The sequence below is a fragment of the Schistocerca nitens genome, chromosome 1 (genome assembly GCF_023898315.1).
Source record: "Schistocerca nitens isolate TAMUIC-IGC-003100 chromosome 1, iqSchNite1.1, whole genome shotgun sequence".
Taxonomy (NCBI): Eukaryota; Metazoa; Arthropoda; class Insecta; order Orthoptera; family Acrididae; genus Schistocerca; species Schistocerca nitens.
The window spans coordinates 527929010-527944784 of NC_064614.1; the positions used below are offsets into that span (position 1 = coordinate 527929010).

Sequence of the window (15775 nt, forward strand, 5' to 3'; positions counted from 1 at the left end):
AGACCTTTGGAAGGGAACAGGAACTGTGGAGAATCAGTGGAGGAAATGGTTGGTATCCTTTGTATGGGAGGGTTAGCTTTTTTGCCTCCACTGACTCTCCAAAGTTTCTGTTCCTTTACCACACGTTTCCCTGCTTGTCACTATTGATGTCACCTTCCTTTACACTAACATCCCTAATGGCCATGCCTTACTGCTATTGAACATCGTCTTTCCCAATGCCCGACAGATTCCAAACCAACAACCTCCTTCCTAGTCGTCATGAGCAACTATAGCGTCACCTGCAATTACTTCTCCTTTGAAGACATAACCTACAAACAAATCCAGAGTACGGCTATGAACACCCACAAGGCACCATCCTATGCTTATACACAGGCCATCTAGAGGAATCCTTCTTAAGCACCCAGAATCCTAAACCTCTCACCTGGTTCCGATTAACTGATGACATTTTCATGATCTGGATCGAGTGTGGGGACACCCTATCCACATTCCCCCAGAATCTCAACACCTTCTCCTCCATTTGCTTCACCTGGTCCTACTGTACCCAAATAGCCACCTACCTTGATGTTGACCTCTACCTCAAAGATGGCTATATAAGTACCTCTGTCCATGCCAAACGTACCAACCACCAGCAATATCTCCACTTTGACAATCACCATCCAATCCATACCAAGAAGCATTCACCTTGTGCCTCAGTTCCACCCAGGCCTGGAGCAACTGAATTACATTCTCCATCATGGTTCTGCCTCTTCCTCATTGTGCCCTGAAATGAGAAATGCTATACCCACTGTCCTCCCTTCCTCTCCCCCCACCACCACCACCCCTCCCACCACACACACAGTGGTATTCCATCACCCACCAAAACTACACAACATCCTCATCCATCCCTACATAATGCCTGCTCACACAACCCCTTGCCTCATGGCTCATATCCTTGTAACAGACCTAGATACAAGATGTGTCCCATACAGCCTCCCACCACCACCTACTCCAGTCTGGTCACAAACATCACCTATCCCATCAAGGGCAGGTCTACCTGTGAAACCAGTCATGCCATCTACAAGCTAAGCTGCAACCACTGTGCAGCATTCTACATGGGCATGACAACCAACATGCTGTCTGTCCAGATGAATGGGCACCAAAAAACTGTGGCTTAAAGACCACTCCTTTGCTGAGAATGCCTCATAAAATAACGTTCTTCATTTAAATGACTGCTTCACAGCCTGTGCCATCTGGGGCCTTCCCACCAACACCAACGTTTTTGAATTGTGCAGGTGGGAGCTCTAGCTGCAGTACATCCTAGTTCTTGTAACCCTCCTGGCCCCAACCTTCGTTACTCATTCCTTCCTGTGACTCAGCATCTCCATTATATGGTGAGTAGCAACTATCTTTTCATAATATCCTTACATTTCACCCTGAAATTTTCCATTGTTTGATTTTGCCCGATGGCTTTTCTTCCATCCAAACCCAGTGCTGTTTTCCTTTGTTACTATTTTCTAATGCCTCATAAAATAACGTTCTTCATTTAAATGACTGCTTCACAGCCTGTGCCATCTGGGGCCTTCCCACCAACACCAATGTTTTTGAATTGTGCAGGTGGGAGCTCTAGCTGCAGTACATCCTATGTTCTTGTAACCCTCCTGGCCCCAACCTTCGTTACTCATTCCTTCCTGTGACTCAGCATCTCCATTATATGGTGAGTAGCAACTATCTTTTCATAATATCCTTACATTTCACCCTGAAATTTTCCATTGTTTGATTTTGCCCGATGGCTTTTCTTCCATCCAAACCCAGTGCTGTTTTCCTTTGTTACTATTTTCTAATGCATTACTATACTCAACATTCATCCTTCCTTCTCTTCTTTCCTGTTTTCTCTTGTTGTCTTACAAACCGCACTGCACACACTACTTACGAGCCACACTTTATCAATCGTCTCGGCCGCAAACAACAGATGGCTACAAGACCATGATGACTGTTGATGCAGTATCTTATGTCCCACATTACTCCCGCAGATATCATTAATCTTTTACCTTTAAACTGATCACTCTCCCTGCATCACTCTCCCGTATTTTCCCACATCTTTTCTGTGCCACACTATCTTGTATCCCATCTTACTATCACCTCAACACCAACACTCCATCCCTGTCCTCTCTATTCCAGTTCACACTTAGTAATTTCACCTAATCCAGTCACAATTACTGTTCCCCTTCTTCATACTTATCCACCTACAGAACCACAACCCACAGTAAAATATTTTTTATTTATATTTTTTCTGTGATCTCTTTGTGACTTCACACCAATATCAGTTACTCTTCACTTTTCAGCATCGACATACTCTCTCAGAGTTTATCTTGTTTCCCATTATTTAACCCATTTCTTCCTTTTTGTGATTTTTTTCTCATATTTGGGTGTTTTTTGCAAATTTTTTTGGATTTAATTCCATGTCATTTATACATTTTTTCACGTTTTTTCACCACCAAGGCTCCTTGCTCCTTCCATATGTGTCAATACAGAAAAGTTTCCTTACCCTTAGCCAGAACACAGCAGTCCCACATACTTTTCCTGTGTTGTTGCTTGGCTCATGAAATCCTCACAAATGGCCTTACCATCAAATTACCCATATCTGGCTGCCACCCTTCCTTCCACAATGACCCCCATCTGTTCAGAGTCCATCTATCCTTAACCCTCATTAACATAGTCCTGCAAAACCATATCAATCAAGCCCTAACCACCTTGCAGTACAGTAAAATTCTCCTGCTATGCAATCCCAAATTCCTGTATCACATGATACACACTGAAACCCTTGCCCTCCAGAAACTGGAGCAACATGCACAAGGCTACCTCAAAAAAACTCTCCATTGTGCTCACTTCCTACTCCCACCTGGGACTACCACTATCCACAACCTCCAAACCTCCATCATGTCCCCTCACAGCTCAAAAGCTCAGTGTATCACAGATCTATTATATTTATCCCACCATCCAAAACTCCCTCAAACCACCACACAGCATCCAGAACCTACACAGACCCAAAACACAGTCATGAACATTTCTTTCAAAAGCCTTAGCTCCATAGAAATATCAGATCTGACCAAAAGTCTCATCCACTTCCAAATTCAGTCATACAGAACTTGTTAAAGACCTGATCTCCTTCTCACGGTCCCCACAGTGGAAACACTTTTTTGCCATCTACCCTACCAATCAGACTCAACCAAAGATCAATGATGTACCCTGCCTGACTCAGTTTACTCCTTCATCCAAATGTGATCCAACCCCACTGCCCCCAAATCACACTCTATTAACTTTCCAGAATTTCTTAACCTCGAACCTTGTCCCACCATCACTCCTCAAATCCCTCTACATGCAAACTAACCTTACATCTGCAGAAAGAACGGCAATCCACAAATTTAAAAACTGATCCCAACTTTATAATCCTACCTACTGACAAAGGCTCCACCACTGTTGTCTTGAACCACAAGGATTACCTGGGAGAAGGACTCCTTCAGCTGGCAGATTCATCCACCTACAGACCCTGTCACAGCAACCTCATTCCAGAAATCCAGCAGGATCTCCAGTCCCTCCTAAAATCCTTAGACCAGTCCCATAACCTCTTCCAGGAGTCCATCTCTCTCCTCATACCTACCACTCCTCACACTCCTACCTTCTAAATGATTCCTAAAGTCTATAAACCCAAGCACCCAGGACGCCCCATTGTGGCCGATTACTGTGCCCCCACTGAGAGGCTCTCTATTCTCATAGACCAACACCTTCAGCCTATTACATGCAACCAGCTGCCATATACAAAAGATACCAACTCTCCACAGTACATCTTCCTTTGCCACATGGTAGTCCCCTTGACCAACTATATTCTCACCCACAATTACTTCTCCTTTGAAGGCATTACCTACAAACAAATCCGGGGTATGGCTATGGGCAACTTCATGGTGCCATCCTATGCCAACCTATTCATGAGCCATCTACAGGAATCCTTCCTAAACACCCAAAATATTAAACACCTCACCTGGTTCAGATTCACTGATTACGTCTTCGTGATTTGGATCGAGGGTGAGGAAATCCTATCCACAGTCCTCCAGAATCTCAACACCTTCTCCTCCATTCATGTCGCCTGGTCCTACTCAACTCGACAAACCACCTTCCTAGTTGTTGCCCTCCACCTCAAAGATGGCTGCCTCAGTACCTCTGTCCATACCACACTTACCAACCACCAGCAATCACCAGTCAGGTGATCTACAAGCTAAGCTGAAAACATTGTGTTGCATTCTCCGTGGGCATAGCAGCCTGTCTACATGATTGGTCACTGACAAACTGTGGCCAAAAACAACTGGAACACCCTGTTGCTGAGCACACCACTCAACACGACGTTATTCATTTCAATGACTGCTTCACAACCTGTGCCATCTGGAACCTTCCCACTAACACCAGCTTTTCTGAACTGCACAGGCGGTATTTGTCCCTGCAATATATCCTATGTTCCCATAACCCTCCTCCTGGCCTCAACCTTTATTAGTCACTGTCCTTACCCATCTAGCTCCATCCCTGTTCCCATCCCACCACTACACAGCCCTTTACTCCACCAACACACCCAGTCTTTTTATTTATCTCCTTTTCCACTAACCCCTCCCCCCCCCACTCTCTCCCCCCCCCCTGTCCTTCATCTAACCTCTTGACTGCACCTAGCTGCCGTACCTTCTCTCCACCTCGTCCCTGCATGCTCCCGCAGCATCCTTCCCTTGCTCTCTCTCCCTGTCCCTGCCACAGCCTCTTCCTTACCCCCACCTGATTGCCTCTCTCATCATGTACTGCTGTTCGTAGTCTGGCTTCTATTGACAGAGACTGTGGTCATGTGTGTGTGAGTTGCGGTTGCATGAGTGAGTGTGTGTGTATCTGCCGTCTATTTTTGACAAAGGCCTTGTTGGCCAAAAGCTTATTGTGAGACAGTCTTTTTGTTGTGCCTATCTGTGACTCAGCATGTCCACTATATGGTGAGTAGCAAACTATCCTCTTCATAATACTGTTACATTCCATCCTGGATTTTCCATTGTGTGATAATGGCATATTCATACCTAAAATTGTATTGTAGAACACAGGTAGTGAGGAGTTTGCTGGTTATTGAGTTATATTTCACATACAGTTTTGGCCTATCCAGTTGTGAGAAAAACAGAAATTTTCAACAAACAGTGTTAAGAGCAGGCTATGACAGTGTACAGTATGCTTTGTGACAAAGTCATATTTTTTTTTTTTTACATGAAGTAAAGCACATACCAGGACTTCAATCACTGATGATCTTTGGATGTGGAGGCAGAAGTCAAAAAAATTCTGTGAGTCTGTAACTAACACATAGCATTAGCTTGACTGAAGTTGTGGTATGATGTTGTGGTAGAATGCACAAAGCAGAACAGAATACTGAACTATGGTTAGAAGAAAATGAGGAAAAGTATTTAAACAGTGACTAGTCATAGTAACACAATAGGCAGCAACCGATTACCAATACAGAAAAAATAAGATGGCTAGTGTAGAGGAAAATTTTGCTTGATTACTGGCAGCTATTGGCAGAAAGTAATTTAAATATACGTAAATCATCAATAGATTCCATTTTCCAAAATTAGAATAGTTAATGAAACAGGAACTCTAATCATTGCTTCAACACTGCAGATAAAAATATAAGTGAGTAGTCACTGAGCTAACAGTTATTAGTTTGGAAAGACTGTACGCCATTTAGGAAAGCCTGAAAGAACAAAAGAAATCACAAAATAAAATTTGTCACAAGCTGCAGGAACACGAGGAACAGCTGGAAAAACAAATTAAAATGATTTAGGAGAATAATTGAGATTTACAGAGACACACAGCCAAACTTGTAACCAAGATCCAGACAATTAAAGACACACGCAGAAACAAACTTTTGAAAATTACTGAAGATTCTTTAGATCAGTTAAAGGAAATAGAAAGTAAAATTGAAGGCACAAAATTAGTTGCAAAACCAAGAAAGTTTAAATTAATTGAAGGTATAATTCTAATAACATAAATACAGAAAATGTGAGCTGGATGATCCAACTTCAGGATGAGCAAAATCTGGGAAGACAAACAAACATTTAGTACATGTCTGACAAGTTGCGTGCCATTATATAAAATAAATGACACATTCCTTGCCAAAATATGGACTGCCTTCTAATGTGTTAAGCTGGATACACCACAAACACATTGGTGAGCTCTCCCCTAATTGGGAAAGGAATCTGTGGTTTCATGAAAGCACTTTGTTATTCCAGCCACTTATCCTGTCACTGACATGTAACCTGTGTCTCAATAGTGAGGGCACTGAATGCTGGGAGATGGCTGATGCATCTGCCAATTCATTATTGCTCTTGATTGCCATATACCACGGCAGACTATCACCTCCTTGCCTACATATTGCGAGTGAAGGGTGGTGTCCTGAATGGATTTCACAACATTATCTGCTGGTTACATGCAATTATTGCTAGCAGTGCACTCAAGGAATTGGAAGAGATGATGAAATTTGTCACATAAATACATCTCAAAAGTTCCAGTATCCTCAATACTTTGTGCACTCCAGCATCATAAACAATGAATTTGTTCCATGTAAGAAGCTTGAGGCCACTATTAGGGAACACTACAGAACAGCCACAGGTATTTCCTCGCTTAGGTCTGTCGGTGACAAATGTCTTAAAATGACTGTGTAGGTCTTCTTCTTATGTCTCCGACCATCATGCTGACTAGCAGTAGCTCACCATACTTTTCTGTCTTCGGCCTTCCTCTAGAAAACAGTGTAGATGGTGTAGCTGGCATCTTCCATGATCTGGTCGATGTATTCCAGTCTCTTGCATCCTTCACTTTCATGTCCCCTCAATGATGCTTTTAATGACACCATCATGTCTCAGCAAATGGTCAACCTGTGTGTCCCTTCTGTGTTGGGTAAGTTTCAAGAGACGTGGTGGCTTCTCTTCCTCCATTCTGTGGAGCAGCTCCTTATCTTATACCTAGTCAACTCAGGAAATGCACCGCATCTCAAATGCTACTATTTCATGTTCTCCTGCTACTCTTCAGTGTCCATGTTTCCTTTTCAAACAGAAGCATGCTCCAAACAAAAGTCTTTATGAGGTGTTCTCTGAGATGTTTGTCTATGCAGCTGGATGTAAAAAGATTTCTTCCCTTGTAAAATCAGCTTTTGCATGATGGATTTGGCTTGTAATATCCTTATTGGATTTTCAATCTGATGTAATTTAACTCTCTTGGTAGGCAAAGAACTCAATAGTCTCTAATCACTCACTGTTAAGTGAGCAATGGACAACTGTTTTGTCTACTTGCTACTGAGACTTTTGTTTTAGCTTCATTAATTTTCATATTATGGGAAGAGTTGAGGGTGGTCATCATCTGAGCCAGGATAGCTTCTAATTGTTCTATGCCCACAGCAATATCATCAGTATATCTAAACCATTCTATTTTCTTATCATAGATTTTAATTTGTACTATAGATCCTAGTTTCTCCCTGACTTCATCTATTGCCTTCTGAATGTGCCCACTGACACAGACAGGAGGGAGCAAACAGTCTGCCATACCCTTTGCTTAACCGTTTCGCCGCTGCAAACGCGCTTGTTGCATTTAGTGCTGAGGTAACTTTTGTTACGGCAGTACTGTTCACCACATACTAGTGCCTGTGATTAGAGAAAGTATTGTAGTCAATATGAAATACTTATTACCTTACTTTCTGAAAACTATTGGCAAAAAAAAATGATTTTTACACATCTTACAGTCCACTTGATAGAGAACTGAATTTATTTTCATTAACTGTCATGCTTACCATGCTGCATCAAATCAAGTAAAACATTGCACGCAATTTTAAAGAGCTCGAAGAGGTAAAAACACATTGCATAAACTTTGCGTACAGTTGATTTTAGCTCATATATTACAGTAATCAAATGTAGATAAGATTTCTAAATTTTATTTAAAATTGAGAGCAGAAAGATACCTCATTTCATTCTCGAGTTATTGGATTTTATATCCAAAAGACAGTTGAGCAAGATGCACCCATTCACATCCTTGTGCATCGCAAATAATGTGGTCATAACAATCATCATATCTCTCAAACAATTCAAGATACTGAAAAATGATTTTTTGGTTTTTTTTTGCAATGATAGCACACAATGAGGCATATACACTGGTGGGCCAAAACATTATGACTACCTGGTTAATAGCTCATTTGTCTGTCTTTGGAATTAAATAAATCACTGATTCTACATATCAAGGATCTAAAAGTTTGTTGGTAGGTTTGTGGAAGTATGTGGCATTAGATGTCTATACACACACATCATGTAATTCGCATAAATAACAGGCCACTGATATGCGTACATGGCGATAGCACCTGATAGTGACCCAGAAGGGTTCCATAGGGTTTACATCAGTCGAATTAGGTCACTCAGACATTAATGTGACTTCACTATGCTCCTCAGACCACAGTAGCACAGTGCTGGCTCCGAGACATGGTCAATTGTACTGCTGAAAGATAACACCACCACTGGAGAAGACATTCGATTACTACCACACACCCCATGCAAATGCAGAATACCATCTTCCATAACATAATACTGTTCCCACCAGCCTGTGTCCGTGACGTACTACACATTTCGAGCCACCGTTCACCTTGATGGCGGCATTTGTGGAGACAACCACTGACTTTGTGTAGCAAAAATGTGATTCACTCGAACTGCCAACACATTTCCATTGATTGACAGCTGAATCCTGATGGTCCAATCATAATTGACGATGTCGTTGAGTCAACATGTGAACATCAACAAGTACGGGTGGTCTACTGCGGAACTCCATATTCAACAATGTACAATGAACAGTGTGCTCTGAAACACTTGTGCGTGCACCAACATTATGCTCTTTCGCCAGAAATGCCACAGATCACCATCTATCCTACTTCACAGACAGACAAGCCTCTGAACCCCACATTCCATGAAGAGTCATGAACATCCAATCATGTAGTGCCTAGGGGTAATTTTAGTGTCCTTATACCTCTTCCTGTAGGTGTTCACGATAGTAGCACATCAACATTTGACCAGCTTCACCATTTTCAAAGATACTCGTTCACAGGCTCTGTGTAATAATAATCTGCTCTTTGTCAAAGTCATTTATCTCAATGGATTTCCCCATTTGCAGCCCATTTCTTCGTTAGGGTGATCCCCCATCCATGTCTGCTCCATTTACATACTTTTGTTACTGCATCATATGCCCGCAATGTCACCAAATGGCATCCAGTGTCATGGTGGACAGTGGTCATAATGCTTTGGCTCATCAGTATGTGTTGTACGATGAATACTCGAATCTTTTTTATTCACCAGGATAAGTAATTGACTCATCTGCAGCAACGAGAGGTCGGCAATTCTGGATGCATTCAGATGTCCACAGCACTAAAAAAAATCCACAGTGTGCACATATAATGTCCACAACATCTGATGAATGCCATAGCACGACATGTATACATGCCCACAGCAGCGAGAGTGTTAATAGTACCTCTTTCTTGATGTGCTCCATATTTTATCAAAGCCACCTCTTCTCTACATGGTCTCTGCACTATTCTTCTGTCCTTGTGACCTAAGTCTTCTTTCAAGAATTAATCATAAATGGAGTATTGCTCCTCATATGCTCACGCCTCTTCTAAAGCCAAATTGGTCATCCATGATCACTCCATATAACCTACCTTTGATCCCCCTTAGAATGATAGGTGCCAAGATCTGGGAGCCATGTGTTACCTAACTGAGGGTCCTATATGGTTCAAATCTATCTGCAGATGCTTTCTTTGGTACTGGAACAGTAACACATTTTTTTTCGGTCTGTTGGGAGCTTCCTGGTTTCATATATAACTTGTACGAGATGGAGCAATTCTTCATATAGCCATTCTAAAGCATTCTTGATGGGTTCTGTTGGTATATTATCAACTCCTGTGGCTTCCCAGGTTTTAGCTACCAAATTGCAATGTTTCTTGTCTTCCAAATTGACTCCCTTTGTTCTCCAATAGCAGATCTTCAATATTTGCTGCACACAGCTTTTCCAGGTACTGTTCCCACCTTTCTACTCATATAATATCTACTCAAATAATACTATTCCAACTTCATTTTTTACTCCACTTCATTTTACTTGTCTATTCTCAAAGGACTGTTTTAACTGCTTTATAGGCACATTCCAGCTTCCATACATTGATCATTTCATTCAGCTCGTTGCACTGTTCCTCCAAGAACTATTGTTCAGTCCTTTTGACTCTTGCTTTATTTTACTCTTCAACACTATATATAGACTTTGTTTTACCTGAGTTGTCTTGTTACAGCTTACATCTTAAATTTATTTTTGTTATTATGCTTCAGTGATCAATTCTTTTTAATGCCTTGCCCTCTGTCTTCCAACAACTTTATTTGCTGTTCAGATAATACTTTTCAAGGATTCCCATCTTCCTTCAACATGTCCGATGTTTTATGTAACTGTAGCCATGTTTGTTTGTTCCTTGTACACCGAACTAATCATATCATTCTTTAGTTTATTCAGATCCCATTCCTCAAAGTTTTTTCCTTCAGTTTTTTTAAGTTTCAGATCACATGCACCTATCACTATGTTATACTCACTATTGATGTCTGGACCTGGGCAGCTTTTACAGTTTCTTGCTTGATTCTGGAACCTACATCCAACTAGAACGAAGTTTATCTGGTATCTTGTATCTCCTCCTATCTCCAAGAGCCTTCCATGTATACCTTCCCCATGGATGGTGTTGAAACCACAAACTGATTGGGATTGCACAGTGAGTAGCATGCTGGACTCACGACTGGGGAGGATGTTTGTTCAAATTCCTGTCCTGCAATCCAGATTTATGTTTTCCATGATTTTCCTAAATCACTACAGGCAAATGCTGGGACAGTTCCTTTGAAATGTGCACAACTTTTCTTCACTATTCTTTTATAATCTGAGCTTGTGCTCTGTCTCTAATGAACACACAGTGGATAGTATGTTAAACTCTACTCCTGATTCCTTCCTTCAACCATGTTTTACATCTCAGTATTCTACACATCTTAGTATTCTACTAATCTATCTCCCCATTCATTTCTTTACCCAATCCCTCTTCCTTCTCCAACTGATGCATTCCAATTTCCCGTAATGATAAGGTTGTCTTGTCCTTCAACTCTATTTACAGCACTTTTTATCTCATTGCTCTTCTTCATCACAAGTTGATGTCTGCATGTACACTTGAACTGTAAATTCTTTCTGTCTTGTTTGGTTTAGTCCCCTCCTGAAGATCCGAATGGAGGACTATTCCAGAATCTTTAACAAAAATATGCTTCATATTAATTATTCAAGTGAAACTAAACAGTTGTTTCTTGGGATATCCTGCAGATCTTTAATGTAGTGATTTCCCCTTGCCTTCCCCATCCCATGCTGTTGACTTGTGAAGAATTCTTCAGCCTGCAGGAAGGATTTCTCCTTTCAATACCTAGCAGGAGACCTAGGTCTCTACTGGCTCATCCACCCCTCAACGTGGCTGTTGGCACTTGGTTAGTAGGATTCCTTATCCCCGGAATCTTTCAGTCCCTGTGCTCGTTAGCCATTTGTTTTCACAAATGTCGTCCTCCCCCCTCTAGGTCATGGAAGCGAGCATCAGGATTTTCCTTTCATCGAGCCTAGGATCAAGATGCATTTCCCAGTCTCTCCAATACTTTTAGAGCATATTAAAATAAAATTTTATAAAATAACAGCCTGAAAACAGCACTCCTGTACCCAAGTACAATTAGAATTATTTTTGGTTTCCTAATTAAGTAGAGTGGCAGCTGGATCCAACAAGAATAAGGATATTAGATGGTACCAAATACCTCTAGGTTGTGTTTTACAGAAATTTCAAATGTCTTTGTAGAACGTTGGCGATTGGCAAAAGCCATTTTAATGGGTGAAAAGTTAACTTGACACAATACAAACAATAAATCAGATGGAATATGGGTAATCGCAGGTAATATAAGAACTAGTACACTCGGGACACCATGAAGAGTGCAGCGCATTCTGAAGGAATTACAGGTCAGTTTCAAGAAAAGTAAATACAAAATTTATTGGTAAACATCAAGGCAAAGCAGGATGTTGATCCAATCTTGAAGGTGAGAGAGAGGAAAGAAAAAAAAAAAAAAAAAACGGGGGGGGGGGGGGGGGGATGAGACAAAGATCTTTACACAGTACCTAAAAGAGCAGGATGTCTGGATTTGAAGAGTCATTCCCATGTCAGACCATAGGAGTTTATGTATCCCACAGAAGGAATTGGAAGAACTGATCAAATAACATAAGCTATTCTCGCTTTGGACCAAAGGAATGTTTTAGAAGCTACACGAATACTGCATGTTCAATGGCATAGCCAAAATGTGTGAGCAGTGATGAAAACTTGTGATTTATGTCCAAAAACAATGGGCATAAAGATTTGACACACAGTATCATAGTAGCAAAACTAGGAGAAATGGTTGCTTACACTTCCTACTGTCAAGGTTAAATGGGATTTTACACAGGATTTGAGCATCAAAGAACCATTATGAAAACCCTGTATTCACTAAGAAAGGCCAAAAGCAGTATCACACTAAAGAAGTTACAGCTAAATTATTTAAAAACTATTATTAAACTTGACAGTTTGTAGACTGGTAACTGGACTTGATTAAAATAAAAAGTTTATGAGCAGTTAGTTGAAATTAACAACAGAGAGCGAACTCCTATTATTAATCATTGTTGAGCTTCCAACCAGCAGAATGTGTTAGAAAGAATTAGGGAGATTGCAATAAGCAACAAAAATTTGGAGTAGAATCTATGCCAGATTTTGAGAATGTAATGAACAGTTAAATCCACAAAAGCATACGAGTGGCAACAAGTAAATGAATCTTAGGAATGAAATCATTAATCTTATTCACCTACTATATAAAATCCCATCCCAGTAGACAGTACATTCAAAGGCCACTTCCTTAAACGTACTAGAGAGGCAGATGGGTTTAGTGTTGCTGACACTGCCATTTCACAACGACAATCTGATCATGGAAATAGACACGTGCAGTTACTAATATCTTTCGTGAAATTCCTTTCCACAAATATGTCTGTTTATTACCACAAAATGAAAACTAAGTTCTGACCATGTCATATCCTACAAGCACCATGCAACTGAATGAAGTGTTGGTTCCTTGATTGGAACTGCTCATAATCTTTATTTAACAGATACATCCTGTATTTGTAGCCCACAAAAAATAAAATATATGATCTTAATATACATTTTTGTGATATGCTGCACTCACTTCTGATAAGTGTGCCTCAGATCTGACATCTGATACACGAATGTGAGACCCTGGTTGCCGATGAGGTGATGGTCGAGGAGTTGTGCAAGGTGTTCTATCTGGCTCTCGATTCTGAAACAAACACCAAATACAAAAACTAGCAGAAAACTGACATTTATGGTATGAATCTACTTCTGCACGTATGTCTACATCTACATACATACTCCACAACTCACCATATTGTGCATGGCAGAGGTACCTCATTATTACTGCTCGTCATTCCCTTTCCTGTCCCACATGCAAATCGAGCGAGGGAAATAATGACTACATATTCTTTTTTGTATGAGCCCTGATTCCTCTTATGTCTTTGCAGTCCTTACATTAAATATGCTGGTGGCAGTAGGACGATTCTGCAGTCTGTTGCAAATCTCAGTTCCCTTAACTTTCTCAATAGTGTTTCATAAAAAAGGAATGTTTTCTTCCCTCCAGGAATTCCAGTTTAAGTTCGCATAGCATTTACGTAACATTCATGTGTTGACTGAACCTACTGGCAACAAATCTAGCAGTACATCTTCCTTTAAATCAACCTCGTGGGGGTCTCAAACATGCAAACAGTACTCAAGAATGGGTCACACACAAGTTTTCTATACATGGCCTCCTTTATAGATGTGCTGTACTTTTTCTAGAATTCTTTTAATAAACTGAATTCGAACATTCACCTTCCCTACAACTGATCTTACATACTCGTTCCATTTCATGTCACTTTGCAACTTTACACCTACCTATTTTATTGAAGTAATTGTGTCAAGCAGGAAGAAACTGTGACTGATTTATTTCCTACAACATAAGCGACTTCAGCGCAGCAACTACAGTTGCGGCTTGAACTAACAACTGCACACTCAGCCAGTGAACTGTCAGTAAGCAGTGTTAAACAGCAGATGTGTGGCTTTAGTGTGTCAACATTGTTGTTGTGCTACAAATCACAATGTAGCAACATCTCTAAATTAAGTGTTCAGAACCTTCTTCAGAATGTTTTGAAGGAGAGAAAAATGTGTGCAAAGTCTGTCCTGCATGCCCTGACTTATCAAAAAAAAAAAAAAAAAAAAAAAAAACGCAAGTGGATTTCAGCTGTGACTTGATTGAAATGGAAAACACGGACATTTATTTTCTGGAAAAAATGACAAGCTCTGGTGTTATCAGCACAAACCTAGCAAAAAAGCAATAAATGTACAAAAATTCAACAGGCTTTGATGACATAACTACATAGCTGACATTCAAGCCAATGTGACATGCAAGTTGAACAACATCCCAAAGAAAGGCTTTTCTGACAGTTTCACTTGATTGTATGAACATTCTGTGTGTTGTACTCAATTGGTGGGAGACTACATAGAGTGACCAAAGCATTAAAACCATCACCTTCACTTTTCTCTAGTTTTTATTAATCCAGTATTGTAACTATTTGGACTGTCACACTATATTTCTGACTCCCTTCATAACAGGTGTGCTTCTTCCTAAGTTTGTATCTGTTTTCACTCTCCATATTACTAGTCTATGGTCACTTGAAATTAAATCAGTTTACAACCTTTACATGCTATTCTAGTTCTCTCCACAGCATGCCTTAAGCTGTACATGTCCCCTGAATGGTTTCAAATGAGTCACAACAATACAGGCACCAGACAATCCTAATGATCTCCTGATATACATCATATCATATCATCTCACACAAGGCTGATATGAATAGGCAGAGCAATGGCTCTTTTAAGAGCCACTTGTGCATAAAATTCAATACCAGTGTCAAAGTGCCAACTGACCACCAAAGGCATTAACAGAGCCAAATGCCAAATGCAACATAAGATCCTACATGCAAACAAAACTGTTTTGGTAATCATCCAGGAAACTCATGTAGAAATTGAAGAGTGACTTATTTCAAGAGGTAAAATACCTAGACTTGATTTACTTGGAGCTACATACAACAAGGTTTATGGTGTAGTGACATACATCTGTAACAATATAGATAAAGCCTGCAGTGTCTCTATCAGTACCATAAATAATACAATGAAGTCATCATCAGAACTAGGAAAGTAACTGTTGTGAATACACATGTACTAAAAACTCAAGACAACCCTATGGTGTACTTGGAGGGGGAGGGGGGGGGGGTTTAGACAGCAGTCATGGACTATATGGAAATACAAATTTAATGATGAAACTGGGGACACACTGCTTGGCTGATCTGAAGGACACAACCTCCATCTGCTTTTTGATGCTAAAGATCAGTGTACATCCTATCCAGTGCCTAGAAAACAGATCACAACCCTGATTTATGTTTTTGTTTCGTGTCCTCTGACAATAAAGGCCTGCCATTACCAGGATCAAGGAAAGTCCCAGACAACTTACACAGGAATCATTGTTCAGTTACAGGAATATCTGTCGTAAGATCATTCCCCAGACCTAGATCGAACTGGCCCGCATTT

The 15775-nt window shown here is 40.6% G+C and overlaps 1 protein-coding gene across 13 annotated transcripts in view; it reads right to left on the reverse strand.

Moving 5' to 3' along the window:
* Window positions 1-15775, reverse strand: part of LOC126253413 (broad-complex core protein isoforms 1/2/3/4/5-like) — a 492630-nt gene that overhangs the window by 376781 nt on the left and 100074 nt on the right. For all 13 annotated transcript variants that reach the window (XR_007545956.1, XM_049954773.1, XM_049954806.1 and 10 more), the window contains one exon: window positions 13326-13436. Coding sequence is in view for 12 of the 13 variants with exons in the window: in XM_049954773.1 (XP_049810730.1) it covers window positions 13326-13436 (111 nt within the window). In the remaining variant the exon portion in view is untranslated. The remainder of the gene's footprint in view (window positions 1-13325; window positions 13437-15775) is intronic.